The following is a 27,285-nucleotide window of genomic DNA, read 5'->3' as shown; positions in this document are numbered from 1 at the left end:
CATCTGGTTGGTGTCGATGTCATTAACCATCACGTTAGTTTCTGTTGTAATAAACTCCGTCATTAACAACAGTCTCCTCCACACGCAGCTGCAGTTGGATCAGCTAAACCAGCGCCAGAAAGACTAGAAAAGTTGTGCCAGTTAAAATAGAAGCGTCCCATCAAAATTAAAAATCTCTTAATAATTTATTGGTTATAGGTCTGGGTCCGTATACTAGACTCAGACCGTGGTCCACCTGTTAGGGACCCCTGCCCTATACAGTGGTGAATCTCATCATCAATGACAGCTGTGGAGAGAGAACTGTTGAGACAGGCAAAGTGACCCACATTCTCCAAGATGTTGATATCCACATATATTGTGGGGGCTTGGGAGGGTTTGTTGATGTTAAGATGAAGTCCCAGGAGCTGGTAAGCTCGGACAAAGGCATTCAGGATGCTCTGGAGAGTGAGCAACTGAGGTATTTTCATCTTCATTTCAGAGCTCCATGATGATTGAGGTGAGGTGTACAGCAATGGATGACATCGGTAGACGCAGCAGCTGGCATACACGTCTAATGATTTTCTTGCCTTTAATGCTGATACACATATTACTTGACAGTAACCCATAATTTACACCAGGCATGGCTGCGCCACATCGCGGCTGCGCCACAGTTTTGCTCCGTCATGCACGTGACTTCAATTTACACCAGCAGCGTTTCAGAAGTATTTCAGCAGCGGAGCATTTTGCCCTTCTGATTATGTTTACTTGCTCTGATTTTGTTGATTAAGTCCTCTTTTCTTGCTCTTTGTGCTTCTTCCATGGATAAGCAGGCTACATAGTTAAATTGTTTATTTTCTGTCTGTCTTTATGATCGCAAGTCTGCATGGGGTCTTTTATTTTGAAAATTAACCGGATTCTCCCCTGTTTTCCTGACTTCCTACCCATTCGACCTGCTCTGTGCCAATTGATGCACCATCTGTCAAAAATAGACTTGCTGCTTATTCTCTGCCGAGCCGCTTCTGGGATGCTGCTGAGACGCGCCACAGTGCTTCAGGTGTAAATTACAGCATTGACTAGAATGGCAGCATATCACCCTGAGTGCCGCGGCACAGCTGTGACGCGGCGCAGCCGTGACGCAGCGCAGCCGTGCCTGGTGTAAATTAGGGGTAATACACTCATCAACATTGGAAAAGGAAGGATTATATTAAGTGTAGCAGAGCTTGAGATGCTCTCTGCTCTCAGTTCAGCTGAACCAAACTTTATTGTAAGCGGCATGGAAGAGGGGAAAGTGAGAAAATAAACTGGGTGAGAAAAAACTCAGCAGCGGGAAACCAAAGACTGCACTGCCTTCATCCTCACAGAGACCTGCTCCCACAACAACATGCTGGATTAGACAGGATGGAGCTGTTCTGAGATGACAGGACAAGGCTCCAGTCAGACAAGAGGGGGTGGTCTCTGTCAATCATCAATAATGTTTGGTGCACTAATGCAGCCAGAATAGAGTGGAATTTTTGTTGCTGAGGTTTTGGTCACATTATCTGCAGTTGCTGTTGTTTGCATCCCTCTTGATCCAAATGATAAAAATGTACCTCAGGAATTATTTGAGGTCATCAACAGTCACATGACAAAGCAACCTGATGGTGTTTTTATTGTTGCTTGTGGTTTTAATCAAAGGTATCTCAGAACTGTTTGACCAAGATTCTATCAGCATGTGCACATTCCCACCAGAGGACACAACACACTGGATCGTGTCCATGCCAATGTTCCTAGCAGCTACAGACCCCTCCCTCCCGCCCTTGGGCACATTTCCCTGCTTCTCCTGCCTGCCCACACCCAGCTGATAAACAGGGTCAAACCACCAGTTAAAATAGTCAATGTGTGGACAGATGAAACTACAACAGCTCTGCAGGACTGTTTTGAGAACACAGGCTGGCAGATGTTCAGAGATGCTGCCAACCAGGAAAGTCAGATCTACCTTCTATCAGATCTATCATTGACATCATGCATCAGGAAATGTGTTAATGATGTGGTGAGAACAAACATGGTAAAGTCATTCCCCAACCAGAAAACCTGGATAAATGGAGAGGTGAGGGTTCTATCCAGAGCCAAAAAAGCTGCATTTAATTCAGGTGACAAAGAAGCTCACCGTACCACTAGTGTGAGACTGAAAGCTGGCATCAAGAACTTAAAGCAGAGGTATCAGAGACTGGAGAGACACCTCAACATCAACTAAGGATATGTGGGAGGCAGCTAAAAATGTTACCCCCAACATGTGTAAGGCCACATGACCAGATGAGCTGAACACATTTTATGCTTGCCTTGACCACCTCAACACAGAGTCAGCTGTTAACTCTACTCCACCTCCAGAGGACCTGCTGCTACAAGGATACAAAGGTGATTTGTTTATCATTTACAAAAAGGTTGTATAATGTGATTTTGATGTAGTTCCCTCTTTGATTTACAGATGGAATAGAAGAGGTAAATAAAAATATAGAAGTAGCTAATAATTTAGTTCAGTTCAATGTCACAAAACAATATGAATACATAATTCATATGGAAGAGTGCATCAGTGAAGCTGAGCTGGAGCAGGTGAATGGTTTATGGTTCCTTGAAGCTGAGCTGGAGCAGGTGAACGGTTTATGGTTCCTTGAAGCTGAGCTGGAGCAGGTGAATGGTTTATGGTTCCTTGCAACCTGACATAGAACCTGTCTTGGCCATTGCACATCAATCTGGTAAAGAAAGCTCAGAAACAGCTGTATTCCTAAGGCAAAATTCACATGCCTTCTTTTTGTTCTTCTACTATCACTTCAGTGATACTAGGGTGAGGTGCCTGCAGAGTCCAGAGGATAATAAAAGACAACAACCACTTAGCCACAGGCTGTTCACTCTGCTGTCATCAGTCAGGAGATACAGAAGTATCCACTGCTGCCCCACCAGACTGAAGAGCAGCTTCTTCTCCCAGACTGTGAGACTGCTTAATTTATCATCAGCACTCCACCATATAAATTACTTTGTTCTATATTTTATTTATCTCTTCAACCAAGTCCAACCAATCAATTAAAGGGGAAACTACATTGAAATCATTTAATATAACGTTATTATATATGATAAATAAATCACCTTATATCCTTGTATTCCAAAACATGCGTGGGGTCGTTTTCATATTTTTACAGGCTGCTAAATCTATTGTAGTTCCCCATGTCAGCGTCCTGTAGTTTTATCTGCATTGTCAATATTTTACATTACATAACCCATCCTAAAATACTTGGTAATGGATAGAAGTGGTTTTGTATCCCTCAAATGAGTTAGTTTGATTTGATTGGCTGCTTAAGTTATTTTCAATCTTCTGCAGTTGATAGCCAAGTCAATTTTATTTATACAGCCAAATCTCACAAATCACAAATTTGTCTCAAGAGGTTTCATAGTCTGAAGAATATACTGCACTGGGTACAGTGGAAGACTGGTGTATCTCATCTATTTTGAGAAAAATAATAATAAGGAGAAAAATTATAATGAAATAAAATAAGATAAAATAAAAGTGAGCATTTGATAACACCAGAGGGGAAAATAGTGGAACATTCTGCCTCTGCCATTCCAAGTAGTATTATTTGTAATGCAGACTTGACCAAACTACTTTTAAAAAGAAACAAAGAGACAACTAGCAAAACAGACAAATAGCAACACTCAGGATCATTTCTGGTGTGAAAAAGTATTCTGAGACGTCCAACACCTCGTTTGACCTCAGACAAAAAAGATGGAGCATTCCTGGTTTATATGATGATTTCAAAATGAATGGAACCTCAACGTTTCTGTGTAAAGAAACTTTTCTCCTCTTTGGTTTAGACAAATTCTGTTGACATGTTTTGGTGGATATACTGGACTGTAGGTCTACATGGAGGAAATAGCCTGAGAATGGCTTTTATGCTTGTAATGTATTGTTATATCTGGACTGCAGGAAGAGATCACAGCAATGCATCTAGCAGCCAAGTGTGGACACACTGAGGTCCTGCACAAGATCCTGGAGACTGGAGTTGACGTTGATGAAAGGAATATAGTGAGTGGAATGGACTGCTTACTTTAAAGCACATTTTTAAAATTAAATATGGGGACAGTGGTACATAATTGAAAGCCTGGTTGTATTTTCTCATAAAGTATTTTTTCGATTGTGCATAAAATAAAGAGTAAAGTTTTAAGGGATAGTTCTTCCAAAAATGAAAATTCAGTCATTATCTACTCACCCTCATGCTGATTGAATGTAGGGTTTAGTTTTTTTAATTCACAATACACTGCTGGAGTTTCACAGGAAAACATCCATCCATCCATCCATTTTCTGTAACCGCTTATTCCAGAAGGGTCACTGGGGCTGGAGTCTATCCCAGCTGACATTGGGTGAGAGGCAGGGTTCACCCTGGACAAGTTGCCAGTTCATCACAGAGCTGACACATAGAGACAGACAACCACTCACACTCACATTCACACCTACGGCCAATTTAGAGTCACCAATTAACCTAGCATGCATGTCTTTGGACTGTGGGAAGAAGCCAGAGAACCCAGAGAGAACCCTCACAGACACAGGCAGAACATGCAAACTGCACAGAAAGGCCCTGACCCAGTCAGCTGGGGGATTCAAACTCAGGACCTTTTTGCTGTGAGGCGGCAGTGCTAACCACTGCACCACCGTGCCGCCCACTTTCATTTATTCATATTGATTAAAGATTGTCAAAGAAATAATGAAAAGTTTTGCCTGAACTAAAATCCTTGATTAACTCATAGCATAGGATGAATACTGCTTCTGAGAGTCTCAGAATACTTCTGATTGCAAGCAAGAAAGTGTGCTGTATTGTCATGGGCGAGTAAAGCTCAAATCTTATTTCTGCAAATCAGAGAAGTGACTTATCATTTAAATAATTCATCAAGTAATGATACGAAATGGTCCTGCTTCTCAAATCGGAAGAGTTTGCTTGTAAACAGACCTTCTTTTCTTCCTGTTGGTTGAAGCTAGAGCTGCGCAATATATCGTTTGAGCATCGTCATCACAATGTACGTGTGCACAATAGTCACATTTCAGGTCCTGCGATGTAGGAGGCAAATGAACTAAACGTGTTCTCATCTAATTTCAAGGGTACCTGACACACACTGCGTGCAGCGATCCACCAATCACAATCGTTCTTAATCAGTTTGCCAGAGCAGACCACGCCCCTGTATATGGAGTGAGTCACAAGATCAGTGCAAGTTAATTGTCCACAAGATGGTGGCAGTGCAGCAGTAACATAAAGTGCTATTCAAGTCATCTGGTGAAAATTCCTGAATTTTTTCATATTGCAACATATATCGCAGGGTTAAAAAAAATTGCAGTGTCAGTTTTTTTCCAATATCGTGCAGCCCTAGTTGAAGCTATTTCAGTATTTCACTTTCATCTGTTAAACTCTGATGAGCAGTTGCCATTAATTCTGACTTTCCCTAAACAAATTGCACAGTTGACCTATTATAGAGTTTGACTGAGTTAATAGACATCCTGACTGAAATGTACCTGTTCTGTTTTTAGGATGGTCTTACAGCATTGCACCTGGCAGCTGATGGAGGACACTATGAATGTGTCAAACGTCTGCTGGAGTCTGGCTGTAATGTCAATGCACAAACTAATGTACAGTTTAATCATTTAAAGTCAGATATCATTTGCAATAAACACAAGAGATTATAAAATATTTTAAAGTGTTGACAGTATGAAAGAGCCCGAGTTTAAACTAATGTTGTTTTCTGTCTGCAGAAGAATATGAGTGCCCTTCATTATGTGGCACAACATGGATTTAACAGAGAGGCCAGTTTGCTGCTGGAGGCAGGAATCAACGTAGATGCTGTAAACAACGTATGTAATGTTAATTCTAATATGTCTTGTGTCTTGGTCTGCATGATGTACGGAAAAAATCCCTGCTGAGAAAGTTTTTCCAAAAATAGTTAGAATGCATGAATCCACAAGATTTTTTTTCTGTTTTTATTTTAATTTTATATTTTAAAGAGATCCTTCACACTACATCTTGTATGGAAAAGTACAAGATTGTGACCACTCCAGACATTGCCGGTGGATTTACTGATCACCACACTCACCTGTGATGGTAAATGGCTGCATTTATATAGTGTTTTAATTTGAAGTGTTTTACAGCCATGTGAATGGCAGCCATTCACACGTATGCAATGTGCTGATCTGACCATCAGTGACAAGTTCTCACGAAAAGGTGACAACAGTCTTGCCCAAGGACTAGGAGTGTAATGATTCACTCATGAATCTGATGCATCAAACTTTAATGCATAAGATACAAGTGCATCGGTTGAGATGGCCTTTATCAGTAAAAAGCTGAACAGGAATCTGAAAAAACGTGATACAGTACTAGTGTATCGATACATCTCATTAGGATGCACATATGTTTTCATTTATGTAACTTTTCCCCGTTTTCTCTCTCCTCCTGCCTCTACCTGCACTGCTCTCTGGATGCCGGCTGCCTTGCTCACACAAAACAAGTGCTTCCCTCTCCCTCTCCTGTCTCTGCTCTTCATTTCCTCAAAACAGACAATGAAAACAGACAGTGAATGAACTGATGTTGCACCACCAAACTTTCATAATGTGCAAGTTTAGAACAAGTTTATAAGAAAGCAAAGAATGAGAATATGCTGCTGCAAATCGTTTTTGCTAAATGTGTCAGACAGCAGAGTACAGACCCACGTCATATCACTGTGAGAGCAGGTGACATGTAGTAACGTGATTTGGTGCCAGAAATCAAGGTCCTGCTTATACACCCAGCCATCTCACTCACAAGCAGGGTCAGCTGTCAATTATGATGTCCATCGCACATAACTAGCTACCAAGCTACATCTATGAAAAACAGAAATGGTCACAAAAACTGGCAAGTGTGGATGAGATTGAAGGATCTAAACAGGTTGTACGTTGCCTTATAACTAAACTAACTAAGTTAACTGCCCCAAGCAACTGCAACTGCAGCTTTGATGTCAAAATGAGAATGACGACAGAGAACTCACTGCTGAATGACTAGCGGTGGAACTGATTAATCAAATTACTGCAATAAGTAGTTTGTTTGGGTACTTGTAGTTTTATGAATAGATTTCAGTCCTTACTGTTTCTTGTACTTAAGTATACATTACACCATGGTATTTAATTAGTTTACTTATTTAAAATCATAACTGAGTACTGAGTACAGTTCTGTAAGCAATAAAGTGGTCTGATCACAAACAGGCCAATGAGAACAATTGATCACAGATGAAAAAAGAAACAGCAGTGGCACAGTTTTGGAGTAACAATTTCGGTGATTAATCATTAACCAATTAATTGCTGTTAAGAATTTAACCAATTAAGAATGTACTAATCACTATTTAATCAATAGTATAAAAATAGCAGTAACTGCAGTTAAATGTTTTGTTGGCAGAGCATTTGTTGAATGAGGAATCTTAACAGTAACAGTGGTTTTTAGAAATTAGTTTAGTTTTTTAGAAGACTACTTTGTACTTTCACTTAAGTATTTTCCTAGCACTAGCGCTTTTACTTGTAATTGAGTAATATTTTAGTAATGTAACAGTACTTGTACTTGCATACAGACTGTGAATGACAAAAAAAAAAAAATCCCATCAGACAAAGTGTACAATTAATGATTGTTTCTCATAGCAAAAAAAATAAACAAAACAGAAATGGACGCCATTGAATGTCCTTTGTACAGTGGGTGTTATTACTAAAATGATGATGATTCATATTAATTATTTAACACATCGAATGAAATGTTCTACTTGTCTAATCTCTTTGTGTTTGAAACAGCAACACAACACAGCGCTCCACCAAGCTGTGTTCAACAATCAGACAGAAGTTGTACGGCTGCTTGTAGATGCCAGTTGTGACCTGGACATCACTGACAGTGTGAGTGCACATTAAAGAACATAAAAGCACCTGGCTCTGTGGGAGGTCATTTTAGTAGAGCCAACCATGCCATTTTTCTAAAACAAGTGCAATTCAAAATGATATGGTGATGGTCCCACAGTATATAATATTATCCATTAAGAGATTTCTGTCATGTGGTTCACAGAGACAACAGACTGCCCTCCACATAGCAGCAGAGCATGGTTGGCAGGACGTGGCTGAGATGATGCTGATCTCTGGTGTTAACCTCAGTCTGACTGACAAGGTACCACACAGCACACACTCACACCCAGAATAAAGCTTTTCAAATGAAGTTTTTCAGTCGTAACATTTTATTTATGTGCAGCAGAGGACATATTGATATCCTTTACCTTTAGCCTCTGAGAGCAGCTGCTAGTGTTAGCTCAGCTAGATACAACACATAGGGCTTGATCTTCTGCCTGGCACACATTGGAGTGCAGTGACTGACCGATGCTGTGGTTTTTACAACCAGTGCCTGTAAATGATGGCGAAGGAGACCTGTTGTTCTTCTAACCTCCGTTTAATGTAAAGTCAGGTAGCTGGCAAAACATACAGCAACACTCGCGAGCATTCGCGAGACCTCGTAGTCTCCTACAGAACAGTGTAGGCAGAATTACCGCCTTACTCTAGTATATGCGCAAGCGCATTTTATATCATTATATGACATCTCCCCCTCTTTTGTGTTATTTCAATAACATCAAGAACACTGTCAATGAACGGCTATCTTAGTAACACCCATCATGAACATGAAAATAGAGTTGAGTTTATACTGTACATCATATGCTGGTTCCTTCCTAATTCTAAAGTGCTACAGTATATAAGTTGCCTTTGTAACTTCAAATCAACGGTCAAATCTGCATTCACAACGTGAATATCAACATATCAACATAAATGAACAATGTCAGCATCAGTGACAATACACTTTTCATGTGTTTCCCTCACTTTTTTTTTTTTTTTTTTTTTTTTTTTTTTACCCCAAAGGCCATGTGTCTTTCATTCAGTCACAAGTCCAGTCTATTGACTGGTTTGCAAACCCGTCCAGATCGGGTCACCATCTGGGTAGACAGGGAATGTGAGGGTGTAGCCACACTCTGACTCACAGGAACAGTCCCTAACATGGTAGCTTTATCAGGGTGGGTGTCTGTCACTGTGTTCTCACTGGGCGCTGCTGGGATGGGCTGGGGAACTGGCTCCGGTCGGAGGTGACGGCGGTTCCGCCTCAGCTCTGCCCCTTGTGGCGTCCGGATGATGAAGGATCTCGGGGTGGTGCTCTCGTTTGAGATCACCGCTGGCAAGGACCACGACTTCTCATGATCCAGCTTGGAGAGCACAAAATCTCCTGGTCGTAGGACAGGTAAGGGTCTGACTCCATGGCGACGGTTGAAGTAGTGGGCTTGTTTAGCCTTTTCCTTCTTGTCCTTTTCTTCTACAGCTGCCCTGCTGGGCCATTTTGGAGTGAGATTTTTCTCCAAGGTGGGGAGTGTGGTCCTGATTCTCCTCCCCATCAATAGCTCAGCTGGGCTGTAGCCTGTGGTAGAGCAGGGAGTGGCCCTATAGCTCATTAGGGCTAGAACGGGGTCCCCCTGCTTCAGGATTTTCTTCGCCGTCTGCACGGCTCTCTCTGCGTGTCCATTGCCCTGGGGATGATGAGGGCTGGATGTGTAGTGTTTAAAGTCGAACTGCTTGGCGAATTCTTTGAACTCTGCACTCGAAAACTGGGGACCATTATCACTCACCACCTCATCTGGGATGCCAAATCTGGCGAAGACTGTTCTCAGCTTTTGAATCACTTGTGCGCTTGACGTTGACGGCAGGTGCAGTATTTCTAGGAACCTGGAGTAGTAATCTGAGATTACAAGGTAGTTTTGTTGTTTGTATTCACAAAGGTCCATAGCAACTCTCTTCCAGGGTCGCTCCGGAAGCGGTGTGGATAGGAGAGGCTCCCTTTGTTGTGTTCTTTTCAGTTCACAGCACACCTGGCATGACGTCACAAGTTTGTTTATTTCTGATGAGAGTCCGGGCCACCACACGGATGAACCCGCTCTCTGTCTGCATTTGATTAGCCCCTGATGTCCTTCATGGATTTTCTGAAGTATCTCACCTCTCATTGATCTTGGCACAACGATCCTGCACCCTCTCAGCACAAGGCCATTGTGCTCTGACAGCTCTGATTTCACCTGGACATAGGCTCTCACATCTGCGGGCACTTTATTTATGTGTTCAGGCCATCCTCTCTTTATGAGTGTTGTGACAGATAGCAGTTCGAGGTCAGCGGCTGTCGCCTTCCTGATTTCGTCCAACTTGCTTGTGGATGCAGGGATCCCTGCCACCACGCTAGCTGCATAGCAAGCCACCTCACTATGTGTTTCAATCTCTGTGCAGGTGCTGGCCAGCGGGCTGCGTGACAAGGTGTCTGCAACAATCAGGGTTTTTCCGGGAGCGTATTCAGCTACTGGGTTGAATCTCATGAGCCTCATGAGAAGACGCTGACATCGCAGGGGCACATTGTCCAGGCTGCGCTTATTGATGAGGGGTACTAGTGGTTTGTGGTCTGTTATGAGCTTAAACTGCTCCAGTCCGTTAAGGTATCTGTCAAACTTTTCACATGCCCACACACCAGCCAGAGCTTCCTTTTCAATCTGGGCATAGCAAGATTCTGCTTCGCTAAGCCGTCGGGAGCAATATGCCACAGGTTTCCACTGCTCCCCATGGAGTTGAAGCAGCATGCCTCCCAGTCCATAACTGCTCGCATCAGCCGATACAGCAGTTGGCTTGCTCACATCGTAGTAGGCGAGCACTGATGCGGTTGTTAGCAGCTCTTTAATATGCTCAAAGGCTGTTTGTTGTGTGTGGCTCCATGTCCATACAGTGTTGTTTTTCAGGAGCTCATGTAATGGCTGTCCCACTGTTGAGAGGTTGGGAATGTACCTTCCAAGATAATTCACCATTCCCAGGATCCTCTTCAGCTCCTGCACATCCGTTGGTGGTGACAGCTGCCGTATAGCCTCCACCTTGTCTGGGTCGGGACGGATCCCGGAACTGTCGATGAGGTGCCCGAGGAATCTCAACTGACCCTGTTTGATGGAGCACTTCAAACCGGCCGTCTCGATGCGCTGCATTACCTTTTCTAGGCGGCTGTCATGCTCCTCCTCTGTGGCCCCATACACAAGAATATCGTCCATGAAAACCTCTACGCCTTCGAGCCCCTGGAGGGTCTCCATCATCTTCCTCTGAAAGATCTCAGGTGCGCTTGTTATTCCGAACGGTAGCCTCTTGAAGTTGAAGCGGCCAAACGGTGTGATAAAGGTAGTGAGTTTACAGCTGTCTGGATGGAGAGGTATCTGGAAGAACCCACTGGCGGCATCCAATGAAGAGAAGACTGTGGCTCCACAGAGTTTTGCTGTGATCTCCTCAGCCGTGGGTAGGATGTACTGTTCTCTTTTAACAGCCTCATTCAGCCTCTTGAGGTCGACGCAGATGCGGGCTTTACCTGTGCTCTTCTTCAAAACAGGCACCATGGGCGCACACCAGTCAGTGGGCTGCGTCACCCTTTCTATTATGCCATTTCGCTCCATCCTCTGCAGTTCCTCCTTTACCTTTTGCAACATGGGAAGAGGAACACGTCGTGCTGTGTGTACAGCATATGGCTGAGCATTGTCTTTCAGCTGTATTTTCACAGGTTCAGTCTTTAAAGTCCCATGCTCTCCATATGCCTGTACATGTACTCTGGCAGTCGCAGTCACGGTCTCATCCACTCTCCTCACCAAGTTCATTTTCACGGACAGTGGCCTGCTGAGAAGGTTGTTCACAGTGTGTCCACGGATGACGTAAGCTGTGAGTGGGTGGGTTTTACCTTTGTAGGCTATGGTGCTCTGAATCTGTCCGATGTACTGCAGTTCGCCACCTGGGCTATTCAGTGGAATATCTGCAGGTTGCAGTGGTGTTTTGGGGATGAGTGAGTGGCAGGTTTCTTCACGGATGATGTTCACATCGGCCCCCGTGTCAATTTTGAATTCCACCGGTGTAGAGCCCACCAGCAGCTCGACGGCCCATTGCTCTGAAGACCCGTCTGCTTTTCTCACAGCCCCAAGAAAGTATGACTGCAGCTGCTCTGCTTGCTCTGTGACCTCACTCACTGCTTTCCTGTTCCTACACACTCTGCTCCAGTGTCCAACTTTGCTGCATGAATTGCATGTGGATTTCCTAGCAGGGCAATCTTCATTTTTACTGTGTTTTGCTTTCCCACATTTTCCACATTGTCCATTATTTCCCTCCTTTTGCTTACCGCGGTGTTTGGTGCGTTTGTTGTGCTTGTGCGTGACTTCACGGACCATCCCGGCCGCCTCTCCTTGCATGCTAACTTGTGAAGCTACCTCTTCAGACTGTCTGACCGTCTCTATGGTCAGCGCCAGTGTCAGGTCGTTCGTCAGCTGCAGTTTCCGTGAAACATCTTTGTCCAATATCCCCACGACAATCCTGTCGCGGATATTCTCCTCTCTGGTCGCACCGAAGTCACAATGCTCAGATAGCTCGTACAATGCCCTGATAAAAGTCTCTGCTTTCTCTCCCGGTCTTTGTACACGCTGGTGAAAACACGCACGTTCGTGTATTACATTCCTTCTTGGCACAAAGTACTCGTCAAACTTGCCGAGCACTCGGTCGAAGTCATTTCTGTGTCCATCCTTGGCAAAAGCAAACGATCTGAAGATGTTTTCTGACTCATTTCCCATGGCGTATATCAGGCTGCTCACCTGGACGGCGCCATCTTCTTTGTCAAGTTTTGTGGCGGTCCTAAATCTCACAAAACGCTGTTTCCAGTCTGGCCACTCGCCAGGCTTCTCGAAGGGAAAGTTCGTCGGAGGATTAAACTTTGCCATGGCTTCTCCCGTTCCTCACTTTTACTTCTGACACCATGTAAATGATGGCGAAGGAGACCTGTTGTTCTTCTAACCTCCGTTTAATGTAAAGTCAGGTAGCTGGCAAAACATACAGCAACACTCGCGAGCATTCGCGAGACCTCGTAGTCTCCTACAGAACAGTGTAGGCAGAATTACCGCCTTACTCTAGTATATGCGCAAGCGCATTTTATATCATTATATGACAGTGCCTACACTGTGTAGGTAGCAAAAGTAGTTGTGCTCGTCTGCGCGACCATGGGTGTGTTGGTCTTAAAATCAGGTGTGGTCAGGTGCGTTGTTGGCACATTAGTGTTTCTCCTACCATTGTGTTTCACCCACCTCTCCAACAGGACCCGAGCCCCCGAATAATATTTTATTTATCTTGTGAGTTTTTTACATTTATGTTCAGACTTTTATTCTGAAATTTTATTTTGAAGTTATGCTGTTGGTGCTTCCTGACACTCCATCATTGTCTGTTCGCTCTGCTCTGTTTGCTGCGGTTGCTACAGTGCAGCAGGCTCATGTAGCACAATAACTCATTTCATGATGTCCTGTCAATGTTAAAGGTTTAAGCTGATTGAAGGTCAGGTTTAGTTTTTCAGTCCACAAAACACTGCTGAGTTTCACAGGAAAACAATGTTGCAGAATCTCCCAAACAATGGAAGTGAATGGCAACCAGTTTTCAAATGGAAAAACAACAGAAAAAACGGCTTTTCTGTTGTAAACCAAGTCTCCCAAAGCCCCGACATCCCAAGTTGACTTGTAAAATGTGATTTACACCATCTTTTTACACCATCTTTTTAGTCCTAAATCTTCACTGTAGATGCTTAGCTTGGAGCAGCTCAGTCAGCAAGAGAGTGTGTAGAAAATGACTGAATTTTCATTTTTGGGTGAACTACCCCTTTAAGTGTGTTTATTGTACTGCTGTAATAAACAAGACTTGTTTGTGAACACAGTTAATGTGGTTATTGCAGCAGCAACAACAGTATCACCCAGAGAGTATGCTGATCTCATGTTACAGTCCTTAAATATTTTCAGTTTTCAATGTTTTCATCTCCTCCTATTTTTGATTTTAAAAGTTACTGACTATACACTATATACAGCAGGGGAAAACATGTCTGGAGGTGGCAGCAAGAGGAAACCATGTCATCCTGGTTGACATGATCATCAAGGCTGACCGTTTTTATAAATGGGAGAAGGTGAGTTGCATCTGGACCTGCAGTGGCTCTGGGATAACTTTAATAGAGTAACAACACAAAATACCAAATACTAAAAACTGATGTTTCTTTGGTTTATTTAGTTGCCTTTGATGTGTGGGGAACATGTCAGTGATCAGCTAATGGTGACTTGCTGATTGTGAGTTTTACAGAACGTTTTACCTTTGTATTTTGTGTACACAATGACAATTCCAAAGATTTTATTCTAGGTTCCAAATGTAAAACTGAGTGACATGCTGTTCATGTAGGGCTGACAAAAACAAAACAAGCTGCCTCTAAATCAGATTTAGTGTAGAATGCAGCAGCATCTTGCTTGCAAGTTTGTAGAGCCCATTTGCAGATAACTTTCTCAAAATGAATGATAAATTGTTATACTGTACTGTTAGTTGTTGCTTAGGATGGATCTGTGTCATTAAAGTTTGTTGAATCACTAAAACTAGAGTATCTTCTGCTGAGGATTTCCCTGTGACCAAGGTTGCCAGGTCTGTGTGACAAAACCAGCCAAATGGTCAATAAATCCAGCACCAGAATCAAACCAATACCAGAACTCAAAATGCGCCCCTGTCCAAACCAAAGTCCAAGAGCATTGCTGCGATTGCCAAATGTATTGTAATATCTACATAGTAACACATAAATGTTTAGTGTGCCACCATTAGAAGCAGTTACCTAAACAGGTCTTTCACCTTGGTCCTAAAATGCCTTGTATAATTAGATACAGTAGATGTGTAGACCGATTAAATGACACACAAACTTTGCTTTGTCTTCTTGCTTTCTCTTCCCTTTACCCTCTTCTGTTCCTCTCTGCCTGGACAACATGAACATACAGTTTTTACTTCATTTGCATTTACATTCTGTGAGAGAGAAAACAATCCAAGTGCAGTCAAGTCCTTGTCACTGGCAGCATCCATCTGATTTTTCACTTTTAACCAGAACTGTTCAGTTTTGCAGCTTTGTATTCTCCTACTTAAAATAATCACAGAAGCAGAACCAGAGAATATGGACTTTATGAAATAAAAAAGACTTAATTAACAGATTATTAACACAATTGTTGATTAATTCAGTGATCATTTAATCATTGTAGGTTTTACCAGTAAGACTCACATTTTAATGCCTTTTCTCATTGACTGTGATGTAAAAACACCAAATTTCCATGCAGTCGGTGAAGTAAAAGCATGCATTGTCCTACCCACAATTATGAAATATGAAGCTCATAGGTATAAAATGTGTCTCTCCTGCGGGCTGCTAACAGCATGTCAGCCACTGCCTGGCATACTGCCCTCTGTTTTTATCACTCTTCTCTGCTTCGGTCATGGATAGTTTTGTGGTTTGTAGTGAATTTGAGACTCTGTAAGTTAACAGGTTGCCATACTGTTGCATTGGTCTGTGCACAATGATGACCCTCAATTTGACATAAAAAATATATTCAAGTAATAATATGACAAATCCAAGTCAATTAGGCGCAGATGAGCATATTGACCTGCTCAATTTAACAAAAAGGCTAAAGCGCACTAAAACCTCCATAGAAAAGTCAATTGAAGCTTCTATGGCAGGCAGCAGAAACCCAGTGATGCAGAGGAGGAGGATGAACCATCATGGAGGGACAAGTCCCTACACGGCATGTACCACCGTTAGATAGAAGAAGTGGCTGATGTCAACAAATCCTAGCAGGAGCTGGAAAAGGCTGGATTGAAAAACAGCACAGAAGCACTAATCATGGCAGCACAAGAGCAGGCACTTAATACAAGATCAGTAGAGGCAGAGGTCTTCCACACTAGACAGGACCCTAGGTGCCAAGACGCTCCTGAGATGGTCCAGCACATAATAGCAGGGTGTAAGATGCAGGCAGGAACAGCGTACATGGGACACCATAACCAAGTGGCTGGCATAGTATACAGGAACATCTGCACTGAGTATGGACTGGAGGTCCCTCAGTCAGAATAGAAGACACCTCCTAAGGTGGCTGAGAATGACCAAGCCAAGATCCTGTGGGACTTTCAGATCCAGACTGACAAACTGGTGATGGCTAACAAACCAGACATCATGTTGATGGACAAAGAAGAAGGCAGTGGTGGATGTAGCAACCCCGAGTAACAGCAATATTACCGGAAAAAAGGAAAACGAGAAGCTCGAAAAATACCAAGGGCTGGGGAGTGAAGGCTACAGTGGTTCCAGTAGTGATCGGAGCACTGGGGGCTGTGACCCACAAACTGGGAGAGTGACTCCAGCAGATTCCAGGTACAACAGAGGTCACAATTAGGCTTAGTTCACACAGCAGTGAAATGCAACCCAAATCCGATCTTTTTGCCTACATGCGACCCAGGTCTGATTTTTTCATGACCATGTGAACAGGTCAAGTCACAAGAAATCTGACCTGGGTTGCTTTCAGAGGTGGTACTATATCGGATACCTGTCTGATATTTTGCAACACGCCCACCGTCTGAACAGTCATGTCGCGTTTAATGCGACTTTTACGGCCCTCTAGAGCAACTGAGTGACAATCGTCATAATTTTGCTCCGGTTGTTGCTAAGAAAATGGATATTTACAGTTTTTTAAATAGTGTATATAGCCGATGTTCTTCTTTTCCACTCCCTTCAGAAATAATTACGCTAAAATGTTAAGAGTTTTCCCAATTCGTTTGGCTGTGATGGATTTCGAACAGAGTGACGTAAGGTGGTGCATTTCAAGGCAGGGGCGCGTTTCTCAGCACAACACTGCAAACAGTGCACTGCGCGTGACATCCTGACGTCTTTGTTATTGTTCTTCTGCGCATGCGGGTCTGTTCTGGTCTGTGGACTGTTCACACGGGAATCAATGTAGGTCAAGTATAGGTCACATTTAAAAAGTAATGTGAACCGCCAAACAGAAAAATCGGATCTGTGTAAAAAATCGGAATTGAGCATTAAGACCTGCCGTGTGAACTAAGCCTTAGGGATTTTACTGTTTAATGCATAAGAGTCAGTTAAGAAATAATAATAATAATAATAATTAGTGATGTTCCTGGCAATTAATTTCCCTGTTGATTAAACACAAAATTTAATTTAGACTAGTCGACTAGTCTAACAGCAAGGAAAAACTCAGAAAGCTGTTAAAATTTTGTTGAATTTATTCATTTATAATGTTAAACACTGTCCAAAAAAAATACTGTGTATTAAGAGTCATTTGGAGCCATTAAGCACAGTCTACAATCGCCAAATCATACTCTACACGCCACTGAAATGCGCGCTACTTTGTGCTGTGCAATATAAACCTTAACATTAATGTACAAAACATGACAACAACTCACTAAATGCTTCACCTTTTCAGGCTGAAGAGGATGACAGTGTCTGCGGGTAAAGGACCCAGTGTGTGGCTAACATTAGCAGTGCTAGCAGCAGCAGCATGTCCATGTCTGTGCTTAATGTGGGCACATGGTTCTCTAGTCAATTGAATATATATATCAGCTAATTCTGTCACAGTCTACATTCAACATTATTTCCATTTTCTAGATTAAAACACTGCCAAACTGTGTTGGTTTTACGAGCTGTCATCTGTCTGACTTCGCTAATATAAACATCCGGGGTTGCCTAGGCAATCGGGGTATATGTGCTGGGCAAGAGTGGCTGCTGTCTGACAGAGCCACAGTCCCGATTGGTGGCGGGTGGCTGCGTAAAATCTTAGAGGCAACAGATAACTTTTATTGTGCATGAATTAAATATTGATAAACAGTTTAAATGACTAGTATTTCTGGTGGCGACTAGCGATTGTGGAGACATTTGATCGTATAGTCGACTAATTGCACGCATCCCTAGTCACAATCAGAGGTCTCTGTCTAGAGGAGCCCAATCCTAGGAACAGCTAAGAAACTGTGCAGAACCCTCAAACTCAACTCATTTATTTATGCTGTCAATCAATAAAATATTCAGTTTTCACTTTCCCATTCTTCTTTATATTTATTACCATACTTTGCCCACTCAGCAGGCATCATTTCTCAGTTGATAGCTAGCTAACTAGCAACTAGGTCTTGTATGAACATGTCACATCAAGTTCAGCAAGCGCTTTTAACATCAGACAACTGTGTAAATGATCCACCTGTGTGCATTTGAGTGTGCATACACGAAACTTGTAAATAAACATAATTAACACCCCAGTAATACCATATAAGGCTACACTTCCTGCCCCATATGTCAGGAAGTATTCATTCATGAAAATGGCATCAGAGAGTAAAAAGAAAGTAGTAGTAAAAAGAAGAATTTGGACTTTGACATTCTGCTTTCAGAGATGCATAGAGGAAAATCTGTCATTTTAATAGCATCAGCAGTGGAATTAAAAGACCTGATAAAGCAAAAAAACAGGATTCCTGTTAATGCTATGTTACCTGAGGGTCAGACTGTCACTGAAAGAGGAAACGTCTTGATATGAAAATGATTTAAGAGGAAAAAAAAAACAGTTGCCACAGCGAAGCAATCAATGACTGCAGTGAAGGAGGAGGCCAAGGGGAAGTTTTCATCGTGGGGAGAGAGGATGGAGTGAGGATGTTGCGTGAAGATGAATAGCAGCTTCATAAACCTGCATGTGCTACAGCCAATACACACATTCACAGGAAATAATAATATATCACTGAATGAATAATGAAAGGCTTTATAAGTAAATTTACAATTATATTTGAAATGTAGTCAAACAGGATCATGTTGACATCATTCATTCATTCATTTCCTGTAACCGCTTATTCCTAAAGGGTCGCGGGGGGCTGGAGTCTATCCCAGCTGACATTGGGTGAGAGGCAGCGTTCACCCTGGACAAGTCGCCAGTTCATCGCAGGGCTGACACATAGAGACAGACAACCACTCACACTCACATTCACACCTACAGGCAATTTAGAGTCACCAATTAACCTAACATGCATGTCTTTGGACTGTGGGAGGAAGCCGGAGAACCTGGAGAGAACCCACGCAGACACAGGGAGAACATGCAAACTCTGCACAGAAAGGCCCTACCCCAGCCAGCTGGGGGATTCAAACTCAGGACCTTCTTGCTGTGAGGCAGCAGTGCTAACCACGGCACCACTGTGCCGCCCAGTGACATAATTATGAAGTGTAATTTATTTTTCAAACTCAAAAGTTCTCATTTTGTTGAAATATACAGTCATTGGTGAAAAACGTCAGTTTGGATACCAGCAGAGTGACTGCACATGACTCTACGACAGGTCTGGAACTCGTAAAAATTGTGTTTGTATCTGAAGGAAAAATTCAAAATACAACAAAATTGGTCAATGCCACAAGTTGTCCTCGTACACACCACTTCTGTTTGTACAAGTGGTTCTTGTATGAGGCCCAGTGTGTTGTGTGGGTATACTGTATGTTAGCATGTTTGTTGTACACACATGCCATGTCCGTGTGCCCACATTCTGATCTGGATTCAGTCAAAGTTAAGTCAGTTTGGTAGGGCTAGATCATTTTAGATGCTTTTTACAGCATAGTTATATTCACACTATGAATAAAAAACTGTTTCCCCTTGTGGCTTCAGGATCACATGGGCAGTGAGCAGGACCCCTGGGCAGGGAGGCCTTTGAGCTTCAAGCAGGATCACCAGCCAGAGACACAGCACCTTCGCTCTGTCCTGTGGAGCCTGGCCACCAAACACCTCTGCCGCGGGGAATGGAAGATTCTGGCACAACACTGGGACTTCAGCGATTCACATATACGAGCTATAGAACACCAGTGGACAGGTGAGCTACTGTATGCTGACCTCTTAAAAATGGTTTAGAACACAAACTGCATTCACATTTGATGCCTCTGCACATTAGTTGCTCTGATATGTATAAAATTACAACAAGCACTTACGGGTTGAGAGGACACTGTTTGTTGCTGCTTCTCAATCGGATTTTCTACCTTTTCTACCCTCGTTTTCTTTTCTCGTGTCCCTTTTGTGTGCACAGTGCACAGTTACCAGCCTGCTTGGTGATCCTTTGTGGCTGCTACCGTTTATTGATCCACTCCTACGGTGAAAGCTGTCACCTCACTAGCCGCGACGTCGGCTATCTCCGCTCTCTCTTGGTTGTCCAGTGGGGCTGTCACGTCTTCCACGGCATCGGGGTGATCCTGACTGCCCGAACTACTGGACTAACGAAATTTCGACTACCTGGGCTGTGTCCATCAAGAGCTAGTGTTAGCCACCGGTAGCTTTTTCCCATTTCCTGGCCATGGGAAGGATCCAATACACTGCTTCGGAGCTCCTCTGCCTCATCACCTACTCCCCACCGGACTCTGTTGCTATGATTAAAAATCTTCAACTCCTCCGCTGTCCTCGGTATATTCACCGGGGCTCCCGACGCAAGTTTATGTACGGATCCACCGCCCTCGCACTTCCTCTCCGTGTCATCACAACAACACACGTCATCAGAACTCATCCAGAGTGAACAGTTTCAACCTCCGGCAAATCCCTACTTCCGCTGCATCAATTTCAAAACAAAAGCACCTAAAAATCGCCCTCTTCAACACAAGATCCCTTAACAATAAAATTCTCATTCTTAATGAATTCATCACAGACAAACAACTCGACCTTCTGTGCCTTAATGAAACCTGACAAAAACCCCTGGATTACTTTACACTCAACCAAACCACCCCTGCTGGATATTCTTACCTGGACAACCCATGCTCTGAGGGCAGGGGAGGGGGCCAATACATCAACTTTACTACCCACAACCGAGGACACATCCTGGACCTGGTTTGCTCCACTGGCCTCCACATCCACAATGTCTCCAGCACCGACCTCTCCATATCCGACCACCTGGCCATCACACTTGTCGTTGACACTCCCGCCCCCAAACCCAAACAAGACCGCACAATGATTTTCCACAACCTTAAATCCTTCTGTCCAGTCTCTCTCTCCACCTGCATTTCAAACACTCTTTCCAGCCTCACCCTCCCTGTGAATCCAACTACCACGGACCTCGTCAACATCTACAACAACACACTGTCTACCTCCTACAAACTGGCCCCCATGAAAACCAAAACGGTCACCTTCACTCACTCGGCTCCCTGGTTCACCCCAAACTCCACAAACTCAAAAAACGACTAAGACAACTAGAACGACTTCACAAGAAAACTGGTCTCCCAGTACACGCCCTGGCCTACAAAGAACACATGCAAAATCAAACAGATCAGCACTAAACGAAGCCCGGTGTGACTACTACTCTGGCATCATCCATTCTGGATCCTCCAACCCACGCACTTTGTTTTCCACCAAAAACAAACTCCTCAAACCCCATGACAACATTTCATCCTCTTTCACCCCGGAGAAATGTGACAACCTCATATCATTCTTCAAGTCCAAGATAGAAAACATCCACAACCAGCTTGCAACCTCCTCTGCCACTACCCCGGTCTCAGAACCCACACTTCCCTTATCCCCCGACCACCGGCTTTCTACCTCCTATCCCATAACCACAGCGGACCTCTCCACCATGAAATCATCCACCTCCCCCCTGGACCCCATGCCCTCTGTTTCACCTCACCCCACTCATCACAGACACCATCAACTCCTCCCTTACCTCTGGCACTGTCCCCCCATCTCTTAAGCTTGCTGCCATCACCCCTCTTCTTAAAAAACCTGACCTTGACTCCGACGACCGCAACAACTTTAGACCCATTTCCAACCTCACATTCCTCTCAAATCTACTGGAAAGAGCCGTTGCAACACAACTCAAGAAATACCTCTTCTCCAATAACCTGTATGAAACATTCCAATCCAGCTTTCGAACCCACTACAGCACTGAAACAGCTCTACTCAAAGTTACAAATGATCTCTTACTCTCCTCTGACTCCGGCTCCCTCACTATCCTCCTCGACCTCAGTGCTGCTTTTGACACCGTCAATCACTCCATCCTCCTCAACCGTCTGCAATCCGTAGGCATCACTGACTCCACCCTCTCCTGGTTCAAATCGTACCTGTCTGAAAGATTCCACTACATCTCCATCAACCATCACAAATCCCACACCACCCCTATCTTACACGGAGTCCCCCAAGGCTCAGTCCTTGGCCCCATCCTTTTCATTCTCTACATGCTTCCACTCGGTCACATCATCCGCCGCCATGGACTTCATTTCCACTGCTATGCCGACGATAGTCAACTCTATGTCACCACCAAAAACATCACTCCAGCCATTCTTTCCACCCTCACCAACTTTCTCATTGACATTAAAACCTGGATGAACCACAACTACCTTAAACTCAACAGTAATAAAACCGAAATTATAATCTTTGGCCCAAAATCCTCCCACCCCACTTCCCAGAACTTCTCACTCTGCATCGATGGTCCCTCCCCCCTGGTCAGAAACCTTGGCATCTACATGGACCCTGCACTCTCCTACAAGTCACACATTAATCACGTCACCAAAACATCCTTCTTCCACCTCCGCAACATAGTACATCTTCGACCTACTCTCTCCTCCTGAGCTGCAGAAACACTATTCCATGCCTTCGTCACCTCCAGACTCGACTACTGCAACAGTATCTTGTACGGCCTCCCCTCCACTGTTCTTCAAAAACTGCAATATGTTCAAAACTCACTGCTCACTCGCTCCCCCTCCAGAGAACACATCACTCCCATCCTTCGTCAACTTCACTGGCTTCCCATAAAACAACGTATATATTTCAAGAGCCTCCTCATCACCTACAAAGCCCTTAACAACCTTGCACCATCATACCTTACTGATCTCCTCCATCGCCACTCTCCCACTCGCCACCTACGCTCTGCTGATGCCAACCTCCTTACTCCCATCACCATGACCAAATATCGCACCCTGGGTGACAGAGCTTTCGCCATTGCCGCCCCTACCCTCCCATTGGGACATCCGAAATTCTGATACATTGCCCTCTTTCAAACGCAACCTCAAAACTCATCTCTTCAAGACCACATACAACACCTGACAAATCATCTTTTCCAGCATTGCCCACCCCTAATCTGTTTCTTGTATCTAGGCATTGTATTGTATGTACGTATTGTATGTATGTTTCTTTTGTCTGTATGTATCCTTTTCTTTCCTTTTGTAAAGCGTCTTTGGGTACTTAGAAAAGCGCTATTTAAAACCTATGTGTTATTATTATTATTATCATTATTATTATTATTAAAATAAAATCATGAAAATAACATGTTTCCCAACCTTTGCTGTCTGAGCTGTCTGACAGCTGGAAGATCGAAAAAATTCTTGTGTCCATGTTCAAATTAAAGAGATATAACACAAGCAGTATTGCCAACAGATTTAGCAACTTTTCAGATCCTTATAGTTATTTTACTCACAAAAAGTGAGTAGCAACAAATTTAGTGACTTATTCTGAAAGTAATGGTGGGGTCTCTCTTTCTCCCTCCCTCGTTTGGGCTGCTGGCAGGTGGAAGGATGGTTGTGTTGGAACCCCAGACCTGCGAAAAAATCTTGCAAGAGTGATTATTGTGGCCATGATCTTGCAAAGAGTTTTACAAATCAAGGGTTCCCCTCTAGACATGATTGAGGAGGACACTGTTGGAGATGGAGTTGTTCCTACAGCCTATAAACATGTTAACAGTTTGTTTAAGCTCCTCTCTCACTCTTTCTCTCCAGATTTTTGCCTCAGTGTGTTCCTATACAGAACAGTGTAGGTAATCTGGTAATTTCTCACTGTTACTGAGAACCGAATCAAGCCAGGCCAGCTCTGTGTATGGAAAAGGGCCACAAGTGACTCTTCCTCGTTGGTCTAACTCAGCATGGTGCTTCAAACAAATTAGTTCATACAATATAATGTATTGACCAAGTGTAAAGAAAAAATGATTTAGTTGTTCTGGAGCATGGAAAATGAAGTCATGGCACCCCACTGCACGTCTAAAAAAAATTTCAAGGTTGATTTATTTAGCATTCTGTAACACATTGTTGTACAATGAGATGCAAACTGTAGTCCCTTTATATCCTATGAACAAAAAAACAAAACCCTAACCTAACATTTTTTCTTGTGTAGCATAAAGGGCATAAAGGGCATAAAGGGACTACATCTTGCCACTTGCTACAAGGTCAAAGCACTGACTTGATGTCAAGGTCTTTGTTGTGGTGTGACAAATCAATGAACCTTGAACCTTGAATACTGGAGTGCAAAGGAAGATTTGAGGAGTCTTTGTGAGGAGCAAAGAAGGTGTTCTGTAGTCAGGTGGTAGGTGGGGGATATATCTGTATTTCTTGCCAGGCATAAGCGGGGCAAACAGGCTGTTGCTGGGGTTAGGATTCCTTTTTGGCTCTGCATAGGCACCTCACCTCAGCAATATCACTGATGGCACAGGAATTTTGTCTTCTTAAATTTTCATAAGAAACAGTCATGGTGCCAGTGAGCCAGGAATCGAATAAGACAAGTCATCTGTGCAAACTGATCTGTTTCCTCTGATGGTTTGACCCTTTTGTCTGAGTAGGCAGGAACAGTAGGGAAACTGGTCTGACAGACCAGAATGGGAGCAGGGTCTGTGTTGCATGAGGGGACGTTTCATTGTGTTGTGAAATGACAATAAATTAACCTTGATACCTTAATGTATTCTAATTCTGAATTTAACTTCTAGATATGAAAAGCTTCAAAGAGCATGGCCACCGAATGCTGTTAATCTGGCTTCATGGAGTAGCGGTGGCAGGGGAGAACCCAATCAAAGGCCTCTACGAGGGGCTGGTGGAAATCTCACGGACAGACTTGGCAGGTAAGCCAATCAAACTGCTCTGTGGTTTATATTCCTGTATGACTTGCTATATGGAGCCTCTGCAAAGTCACAGTTGGAATGGGGTGTTTTTTTTCCTGCTCAGTATTTGGTGTTACCGAGCAATGTTTTGGATTTCCTCTAATTCACAGAGGATGTAGCTGAGCTACTGTACATACAATATTAAGTATCAGACTGGTGTGTCCCAGACCTTTTTTTCTGGGGACCCATTTTTTAAAAATGATAAACCATCATGACCCAGTTTAGGCCCTAACAAATCTTGGGAAGATAGTAATTATCATTAACTATTCCCTCTCATACCAATTGAACGTCAGGTTTAGTTTTGCAGTCCACATAACAATGCTGGAGTTTCACAGGAAAACAGTTTGCAGAATCTCCCAAACAATGGAAGTGAATGGTGACCAGTTTTTTCAAATGCAAAAAACAACTGGAATATTCCCAAATTATAAGGTGGTGTGCCGATGATGAACTGTAGGGGCACACAGCCTGAAGGAAGAAGCTGGCAGTTGTTGACCACTGAGCCCTCTGCCATCATAACATCATGATTTAAAAACCCTCTATATTTGTCTTATTGGTGAAGTTCTGTTGTTGATATGTGGGAAAGAAAATAAAAAGAAGCTGTTGCTGCTGGTCATTGCACTATGTCTCCATGTGGCATTTATTATTTTCCTACCAAACCGGTCCAGTGAGGTGAACCCAAGATGCTCAGTTATATTGGTGGCAGTGGTTATCTTTTCTGCAGGCCGCTGTTTATGTGTGTTACGACCTCCATACAAAAGGAAACATGGTTCACTAGGGGCAGAAGGCTGCAACATAAAAAAAGGGGACACAACACCAAAAGGTACCGATTTAACCCAGAAGCTTTATTATAAAAGAACCCAAAGCATTACAAAAAGACAACATAACTAAGGGGAAACAAAGGGGGCTGGAGACCCTGGCCAAAAGGAACAAAAGAAGGGAAGATGCTGGGCCAACCACGCAGTTTGCCATCGCTCCCAACGTCTCCCGCTAAACTACCTACAACAAAAACTAAACCTAAAGTAAACAAAAGAGACAGATAACTAAACTACCAGCAGTCTCCAGCCCAAACTAAAACAACAAAATCCCAGCAACTAAATGTGTGTGGAAATGAAACCTGCTTGGGCAGAGAAAAAGAAAGAGGAAGAAAGTCTGACTACCTGTTGTTTGTGTGCGCCATGTGCCATGTGCCACCCCGTCTCTACACTCTGTCCCTCTTATCCCCTCCTCCTCTGTGTGCCTGAGTGCTAATTGCACTCAGGTGCACTGCAGGCAGAGGGAGGAGGGAGACAAGGCTGAGAGAGAGAGAGGCTGCTGCACTTAACAATGTGTTTTAATCAAGCGTGATGTTATTTGTGCTGTTGTTTCTTTGCTTAGTTTAGCTAGGTGGCCAACATTGTTTTCAGCTTCAAAGGCTGAACACAACTAAGTTAAGGACATGTGACACAGAGACAAAGACCCTTTTAAACACTACATGAGGTGAGATGGTGTGCAAGTCATCATCCTTTGCAATTTTTCTCTGTGGACATTATCATATTATGATATGCCACTTTCACTCAACCCTACTTAATTATATGGAACATTTAAACTACCAGATTAAAGATCTTCATCGTTTATTTTTTAAATAAAGGCCCCACACAACCATTGAGTTGTCAGGCCTGTGAAACAGGTTGCTGTGAGCTGGCTGTATGGCTGTAAAAATGTAATCAGAATGCATAGACTTGCTTAAATAAATGCTATTATAGCTAAGCAACTTTTTTGTTGACATTTTAGGGGACCAAGTTATATATGGGAAGGCTATATGGGGCATGCAATGATAAAAGCAGAGATTTGATGAAATAAAAGCATGTCATTAAACTACATGTCTAGCCCCTGATTCCATTTTCCCAGTGTGGCCCTTAGTGAAACTGAGCTTGATACCCCTGGTCTCTGAATGTGAAGAACAGTTGAATGTTAAGGTGTTTGATGTGTCCTTTTTCTTTTTAATCATTCAGAGTGCATCCGGCAGAAGGCGAATGCAGGGACCAGCTCTCCCAGAATGTGCTCGGTAATGTGATCAACACTGTGAGTGACTCAGAAGCAGCACAACAAATCCAAAGTTTCACTTCACATCAGGACTTTATTTAGCTGAAAATGCCCAGAACTGAGCCCATGAAAAAGCTTTGTATTGTCCATGGCATGACTTGTTTCCATTTTCATGTATTAAATATACTCTGATAGTACTAAATTTGGTTCACAGAGTATTTATTTTCTTTCAGGATTTTGGGAAATGATAGTTATAAGCCTGTAAAATAGCTGTTGTAAATGTAAAATAACTTTTTTGATGCATGCAGTGAACACTTGCTGAAACCACTAATAATGTACTGTATCTCCACAAAGGGCTTTTTTAGCGCATTATGACCACCTGTCATTCATGTAATGCTTAATTCTGCAGTGAAGTTTTTCTTCATTGCTTCATCTGAAGGTAGGGTAGGAAATGTATGTAGCCTAAATGTATTTAGAAGTGTTTTTTTTCCTTGTAATTCTCTTTA

At 43.2% G+C, this 27,285-nt stretch overlaps 1 protein-coding gene across 2 annotated transcripts in view; it reads left to right on the top strand.

Annotated features, from left to right (window-relative positions):
• Nucleotides 1-26,981, top strand: part of ankdd1a (ankyrin repeat and death domain containing 1A) — a 37,561-nt gene extending 10,580 nt beyond the window's left edge. For both annotated transcript variants that reach the window (XM_084722963.1, XM_084722972.1), the window contains 9 exons: nt 3,935-4,033; nt 5,525-5,623; nt 5,747-5,845; nt 7,799-7,897; nt 8,064-8,162; nt 13,920-14,015; nt 19,537-19,738; nt 24,587-24,718; nt 26,749-26,981. In XM_084722963.1, coding sequence (XP_084579089.1) covers nt 3,935-4,033; nt 5,525-5,623; nt 5,747-5,845; nt 7,799-7,897; nt 8,064-8,162; nt 13,920-14,015; nt 19,537-19,738; nt 24,587-24,718; nt 26,749-26,810 — 987 coding nt within the window. In that variant the 3' untranslated portion in view covers nt 26,811-26,981. The remainder of the gene's footprint in view (nt 1-3,934; nt 4,034-5,524; nt 5,624-5,746; nt 5,846-7,798; nt 7,898-8,063; nt 8,163-13,919; nt 14,016-19,536; nt 19,739-24,586; nt 24,719-26,748) is intronic.
• The last annotated feature ends 304 nt before the right edge of the window (nt 26,982-27,285 follow it).

The sequence above is a fragment of the Lutjanus erythropterus genome, chromosome 1 (genome assembly GCF_056507025.1).
Source record: "Lutjanus erythropterus isolate fLutEry1 chromosome 1, fLutEry1.hap2, whole genome shotgun sequence".
Classification (NCBI taxonomy): domain Eukaryota; kingdom Metazoa; phylum Chordata; class Actinopteri; order Lutjaniformes; family Lutjanidae; genus Lutjanus; species Lutjanus erythropterus.
Note: the sequence above shows the minus strand (reverse complement) of the source record. Positions and strands in the feature narration are given on the sequence as shown.